Genomic DNA, 7,500 nt, shown 5'->3' with positions numbered 1-7,500 from the left:
AGTGTCTAATCACACCTCTTCGCTACTGTAATGTGAAATTACACAACTTTCTAGCTACTACAGTGTCTAATCACATCAATTTACAGTGTCCAATCTAAACCTAAAATCAAGGTAAGTCTGATTGTGAGTCGGCAGTAACGAACTGAACACTGACGATGACGTTATGAAGTCATTTTAGATCAAAAAGGTCAAACGCATTTCCGGGTTCACACACACACACACACACACACACACACACACTATAAACACCTTCACCTTCTGAAACACTTCAGGAATATAAAGATATGGCTATAAAGGTGTTTTATGGTGTAAATAAAAGAAAGTCGGATCAATAAACACCGCTTCAAAGAACCGAAAGTGAAAGTAAATCACTCGAGCGCCATTAATCTGCCCTGTAACTCACACTCATACATCTACAGATACATCTACAGATACATCACACACAGAGCACTGAGGAACACCAACACACACGACCCGAGACCCGACACACACTTTTCTACACACTCACCAAAACCCAGAGCAGCGCGAGCAACATTTTCATCTCCACCACACCCTGAGATCACTGAGATCTTTTCCACGCCTTTCTCATACTGTAAAAACAACCCGGAAGTGGGTGTATACAGTACAAAACCCGGAAGTGGGTGTATACAGTACAAAACCCGGAAGTGGGTGTATACAGTACAAAACCCGGAAGTGGGCGTATACCTTGACCTAGTTTACATACCACAAACACACACACACACACACACACACACACACGTTTCTGTACTGAATTCAGTGGGGGCTTAATCCACCTCTTAATACACCACTATCACATCACAATTATAGAAACCATCAATACAATACAAACTCACAATTATAACAACACGTGACATTACAGAGAGATGTTTCACATCTGGAGGTGAAAACCATTTTACTAAAACAACAAACCCAGTTACACTCCAAACCTCTACACTACAACCACAACTGTGCACCTACAACATCTGGAGCAGTTCACAATCAATATTCGTGTAATAACATCACAAAAACATTCAAAATGTAAATAAAACACAACCTACTCACCAGAGATACAGACTCATAATGTGCAGCGCCCCCCAGAGGCTGTAATCCAGTGGTACCGCTCGTATTCACTGGTCTGGAAGTGGAGATCAAACCCTTTCCCGGGCTGAGACACGCTAGCTAGCTTCAGGGTTGGTGACCTCCTCACCATGTCTAGCTTTTCTTCTAAATGGATTTTTAGGTGTCTGAGACCAAATCAGTTTCTCTTCCTCTGTAGGTATAAAAAAGTCTAACTCAGATGTATGAACGTGTGCAGAGCTACACACGTGTTTTACCAGTCAAACTACATCTACTTCTTTAAAGGTCCATAATCTTCATGAGGTGGGACGTGACTGGAGATGGAGCAACTTCAGGAAGCCTCAGGATGGGGAGAGAAAGAGAAATTAGCGTAGCTGCTGTTCATGATATTAATAGAACAAGTTGATAATGTGATGTGATCAGATGTTCTGGAGCACAAGGTTATGATGTGATGTGTGTTATGTGTAGAACTCGCTAAAAACATACGTCTTTAATCTGCACTTAAACTGGGAGAGTGTATCTGAGCCCCGAACACTGTCAGGAAGACTGTTCCAGAGTTTAGGAGCTAAATGTGAGAATGTTCTACCACCTTTAGTGGACTTTGCTATTCTAGGAACTACTAGAAGCCCAAAGTTTAGAGATCTATTAATGACTCAAACACTGATTGATTTTCACTGCACTCCAGTTTAGTGACACTGCGTCCACCTCCCGTGGATGACGTCACCAGGAGGCGATCTATAAAGTTGAGTCGGAAGCTGAGATCAGGTTCTCGCTTGGTTCTTGTGTTGTTCTGTTCCATGTTTTGTGATTCCCTGTTATTGACCGATGCCCATTTTGACTCTAAGTTTGCTCTGTCCCGCCTTAACGCTGTTAGATGATTGTACAACCCCTGGCAAAAAGTATGGAATCACCCTCTGTATGTTCATTATAAATATTTAATTGTGTAGAAAAAAAAACAAGCACAGATATGCCACAAAACAATTTTCACTCAACAATCCAAACTTCTGTCTGTATAAAACACTTACAAAAAAACCCCAGAAAGATAACTATAGTCAGTTACAGCTGTTTTTACAGATCAAACAGAGGAAAATGATATGGAATCACCAAATAAAAACACTACTAGTACTTTGTTGCAGCACCTCTGACTATTATAACAGCTGGAATTCTCTGAGGCATGGATTTAACTAATGACAAACAGTATACTTCATCAATCTGTCTCCAGCTTTGTCTTATTGCAGTTGCCAGATCAGCCTTGCAGGGTGGAGCTTCGTCGTGGACCATTTTCTTTAATTTCCACCACAGATTTTTAATTGGATTGAGGTCCGGACTATTTGCAGGCCATGCCATTGACATTATGTCTTTCCTGTAGGAATGTTTTCACAGATTTTGCCCTGTGGCACGATGCATTATCATCCTGAAAAATGATGCTACCATCACCAAACATCCTTTCAATTGATGGAATAAGAAAAGTGTCCAAAATCTCAACATAAACGTGTGCATTTATAGAAGATGTAATGACTGTCATCTCTCCCATACCTTTACCTGACATACAACCCCATATCATTAATGATTGTGGAAATTTGCATGTTTTCTTCAGGCAGTTGTCTTTATACATTTCATTGGAACGGCACCAAACAAAAGTTCCAGCATCATCACCCTGCCCAATGCAGATTCGTGATTCATCACTGAATAGAACTCTCATCCAGTCATCCACAGTCCACGATTGTCTCTTTAGCCCACTGGAACCTTGTTTTTTTCTGTTTAGATGTTAATGATGGTTTTCGTTTGGCTTTTCTGAAAATCCCATTTCTTTTAGGAGATTTCTTACAGTCCGCTCACAGACATTGACTCCACTTTCTGCTCATTTCTTCCTCATTTGTTTTCTTGTGCATTTTCTGTTTTCAAGGCATACTGCTTTAAGTTTTCGGTCTTGGTGCTTTGATGCTTTTCTTGGTCTACCAGTACGCTTCCCTTTTACAACCTTTCCATTTTATTTATTCTTGGTCCAGATTTTACACACAGCTGACTGGGAACAACCAACATCTGTTACAACATTCCGTGAAGATTTACCTTCTTCAAGAAGTTTGATAATCCTCTCCTTTGTTTCAACAGACATCTCTCGTGTTGGAGCCATGAGTTATGTCAATCATCTTGGTTCAACTCATCACTAATGTCTCTTTTTTAACTGCAGACTAATCAGCAGTTGTGATCAGATACAGGTGTTTGTTTTAGAAATGCAAAGTGCATCATGATTCCATATCATTTTCCTCTGTTTGATCTGTAAAAACAGCTGTAACTGACTATAGTTATTTCTTTGTTTTTGTTTTTTGTAAGTATTTTATACAGACAGAAGTTTGGATTGTTGAGTGAAAATTGTTTTGTGGCATATCTGTGCTTATTTTTTTTTTCTACACAATTAAACACTTGAATGAACATCTTCTGAGAGGGGTGATTCCATACTTTTTGCCAGGGGTTGTAAATACTCAGTGTTTTATACAGTAGTAATTATATGTACACCTGTGTGTTGTCTTGGTTACCGGTTGGAGGGGTGTGGCTGCCATTTCTGCTGGGTGAAGAAGTGAGGGAAGTGTTTTGTCTTTCTTTTGGGTTTGTTCTTTAGGTGATTTATTGTTTGTAAAAGAGTGTTTTTTGTTTATTTTTGGCACTGGTCCTCTCTGAAGTGTTTCCCGGTGCTGATGTTGAACTGATGCTGAACTGTATGTTGGTGATCAGCAGATACACTAAAGGCTGTTTTAGGTTGAATGAAGACCTCAGTGAACCACACCATGACCCACCATCTCCCCATCGATTAGTTTCAGCTTCAGAAAGCTGGTCTCTGCTTCAGCTTCCATCACTAGATGAGAAAAAACATGTTCTCAGCACAATTAACTTCATGACATTGTGCACAAACTCTCAGAACTAAAAAACAAACTCATTGGCAAATTGTAGCCAAAAGATACAAACATCATCAACATCTTTATATGAAATGTCTTTTAAATGAGTCTTTAAGCAGCACTGGAGCTTCTCATTACTGACCTCAGTTCAGGACCTTTTCAGTACAATCACAGAAAACCTGTATCACGTCACCTCAATTAAACCAATCAAAACGTGCTGTTGGACTTCAATCCAACTGGACCAGTTACAGTCGGGGGGAGTTTTGTTGCAACACACATTATGATAAAATACATTAACTGTATTAGTCTTCAGTATAGATACAGAGCTGCATACACACCTTTATCTTTTACACCTTTCCCCATACTTCTTTCCTTTTTATTCTAAATTGGGCTCCTGAGGGTCCCCCTGAGAAATTCTCTGAGCGGTGGGTTCACATACAGTACAGACCAAAAGTTTGGACACACCTTCTCATTCAAAGAGTTTTCTTTATTTTCATGACTATGAAAATTGTAGAGTCACACTGAAGGCATCAAGGGCTATTTGACCAAGAAGGAGAGTGATGGGGTGCTGCGCCAGATGACCTGGCCTCCACAGTCACCGGACCTGAACCCAATCGAGATGGTTTAGGGGTGAGCTGGACCGCAGAGTGAAGGCAAAAGGGCCAACAAGTGCCAAGCATCTCTCGGGGAACTCCTTCAAGACTGTTGGAAGACCATTTCAGGTGACTACCTCTTGAAGCTCATCAAGAGAATGCCAAGAGTGTGCAAAGCAGTAATCAAAGCAAAAGGTGGCTACTTTGAAGAACCTAGAATATGACATTTTCAGTTGTTTCACACTTTTTGTTATGTATATAATTCCATATATAATTCCACATGTGTTCATTCATAGTTTTGATGCCTTCAGTGTGAATCTACAATTTTCATAGTCATAAATATAAAGAAAACTCTTTGAATGAGAAGGTGTGTCCAAACTTTTGGTCTGTACTGTATATATATATATATATATATATATATATATATATATATATATATATATATATATATATATACATACACACACACACCTTTTTATTGTAATTATTTATTACTATTTATAATATTTCTCTGTCATATCAAAGAAACTTTTTAATCTTGAGACAAAAAGAGTGTGTTTATATTTTGATCACTAGGGGGCAGTGTAGCACAGATTTCTGTCATTATATTAACTCCACGCTGTTCATGTCTACACACATCCAAAAGTATTCTGTAAAAACCAGACAGGAACAATTTGTCTGGGTTCCACACAGACCGAGGACGCGTAGTGTTTTTACTGTGGGATAGTTCTGGTGCAGTTGGTGTTCACATTCATCCCAAAGGTGTTAGATAGAGTTTATAGCAGGAGATCTTCCACTCCAACCCATGGAAAGCAGATGTTTATGGAGCTGACTTTGTGCACAGGAGCATTGTCATGTTGGAACATCAAGTGAAGGCAAAATGTCATGCTAAAGACGTCCTGAACAATTGTGTCTCCAACTTTGTGTAACAGTCCGAGAAGGAATCTTCTGGAATAATGTTAGTCAGCACCTCCACACCAAGAGTTCAGAAACCTTTGCATAAGATTCAAGAGATTTTCTGCAGAATATTCTAGAACCTCAACAATTCAAAAAGCATTCTAGAACCTTCACATCAAAGCGTCAGGAAGTCTGTCACACTGGAACCTTTGGGTCAAGAATTAATAACATTCTAGAACTTCTACCCAATTTTAGAACCTTTCCACTGAAGATTTTGAGAACTTCAGGATCCAAGATACACTGAACGTTCTCGAACCTTCTCGCTCAGGATTCAGGAACCTTTACACTCATCTTTGGAGAAGCTCTGAAAAACTTTGCACTAAATATTCTGGAACATTTGCATCTGAAGACACAGAAACGTACACAGTGTGCAACAGAGAACAGAAGACAACTCTGTGTGTGTGTGTGTGTGTGTGTGTGTGTGTGTGTGTGTGTGTGTGTGTGTGTGTGTGTGTGCGTGCGTGCGTGTATTGGGTCTTTCAGATTTTATCACTCTCAGTCTAGAACACACATCAAAGTGTGTGTGAGGTTTAGATGATAAAACGGACAATTCTGTGGTCTGACTTAGGTGTCATCTCTCACACACACACACACACACACACACACACACACACACACAGAGTGACGTAAATGAGACCACAGTGTTACACACACACACAATACATATACATGCACACTCAAGATGAAAATACACTTCTGAAGAAAATGGTCTCTCTACTTGTGTGTGTGTGTGTGTGTGTGTGTGTGTGTGTGTGTGTGTGTGTGTGTGTGATCTTCGGCTGTTTTGTGATCAATGCATGTCAGGTAAAGCTGCTTTTCAGGCTCAACTCACACACACTCTCACACACACACACACACACACACACACACACACACACACACACACACACACACTCACTCACATACACACATATACACACTCACGCTCGCTCACTCACATACACACACACTGCTCCTCAACATCGTTTATCTGTAATAAATGGACATTCGGTGGAACCCAGATGAGGATGAGGTTCTCTCTTGAGTCTGGTTCCTCTCAAGGGTTCTTCCTTCTGCATCTCAGGGAGTTTTTCCTTCACCACAGTCTCCACCGACTTGTTCATCAGGGACAAACTTACACTTATAAAGAACATTATTTTATCTCCACATGATCTGTGTGAAGCTGCTCTGAGACGATGTTCATTATTAAAAGTTTAAAACTAATAAACATGAATTTAATTGATTTTTTCTGTATTTTGTTTCTTCCTGAAGTGATGAAACCCGAGTGAAATGCAGTTCTGCTGTAAAAATCCACTGTTCTGATGGAGTTCATTTTCTGGTGGTTTCTAATGAGAAAGTGAAATTCAATTGGTTTTTAGTGGATATTATTGGGTTTTAATGGGGTTACTGGATTTAGTGGGATTCTAATGGAGTTTAATGGGGTTACTGGATTGAATGGGATTCTAATGGAGTTTAATGGGGTTACTGGATTGAATGGGATTCTAATGGAGTTTAATGGGGTTCCTGGATTTAGTGGGATTCTAATGGAGTTTAATGGGGTTACTGGATTGAATGGGATTCTAATGGAGTTTAATGGGGTTACTGGATTGAATGGGATTCTAATGGAGTTTAATGGGGTTCCTGGATTGAATGACTGACAGGGTTTTAATGAAACGTAACATCTGAATAAAATCTTTTGTGGTTTTTGTAACAGATTGTAATGAGATTTAATGGCATGGAATACGTTATTTTGTGATGGAAACCATTAAAGCGTGCTAAATGCTAAAAGCTAGCGTAAGTGGTGACGTGTAGAAGGTTTAGCTTCCTCACTACCGCTAGCTACCAGATCGAAGAGTTTGCGTTGTGCAGAGACGTAAAATAACATACGACACACACCCGGTTTAATAAAAACACATTGTATAGCATTTATTAAACATGTACACTAACTCCAATATAACATGCACACCAGTTTGTCCTTTAAATGTTGAGTGTTAACATTA

General features: G+C 39.6%; 2 protein-coding genes across 2 annotated transcripts in view; both read right to left on the bottom strand.

Moving 5' to 3' along the window:
- The window catches only part of fas (Fas cell surface death receptor), a 6,623-nt gene extending 5,988 nt beyond the window's left edge, over positions 1 to 635 (bottom strand). Inside the window, exon 1 of the mRNA XM_046855328.1 lies at positions 509 to 635. Within this exon, the coding sequence (XP_046711284.1) occupies positions 509 to 541 (33 nt within the window). The 5' untranslated portion in view covers positions 542 to 635. The remainder of the gene's footprint in view (positions 1 to 508) is intronic.
- Positions 636 to 7,400: 6,765 nt separating this feature from the next.
- Positions 7,401 to 7,500, bottom strand: part of ptena (phosphatase and tensin homolog A) — a 14,106-nt gene continuing 14,006 nt past the window's right edge. The window contains exon 9 of the mRNA XM_046855327.1: positions 7,401 to 7,500. This exon is cut by the window's right edge and continues 1,822 nt beyond it. The gene's annotated coding sequence lies outside the window, so the exon portion shown is untranslated.

Source organism: Silurus meridionalis, chromosome 8 (genome assembly GCF_014805685.1).
Source record: "Silurus meridionalis isolate SWU-2019-XX chromosome 8, ASM1480568v1, whole genome shotgun sequence".
NCBI classification, from domain to species: domain Eukaryota; kingdom Metazoa; phylum Chordata; class Actinopteri; order Siluriformes; family Siluridae; genus Silurus; species Silurus meridionalis.
This window is presented reverse-complemented; position numbering and strand designations above follow the sequence as displayed.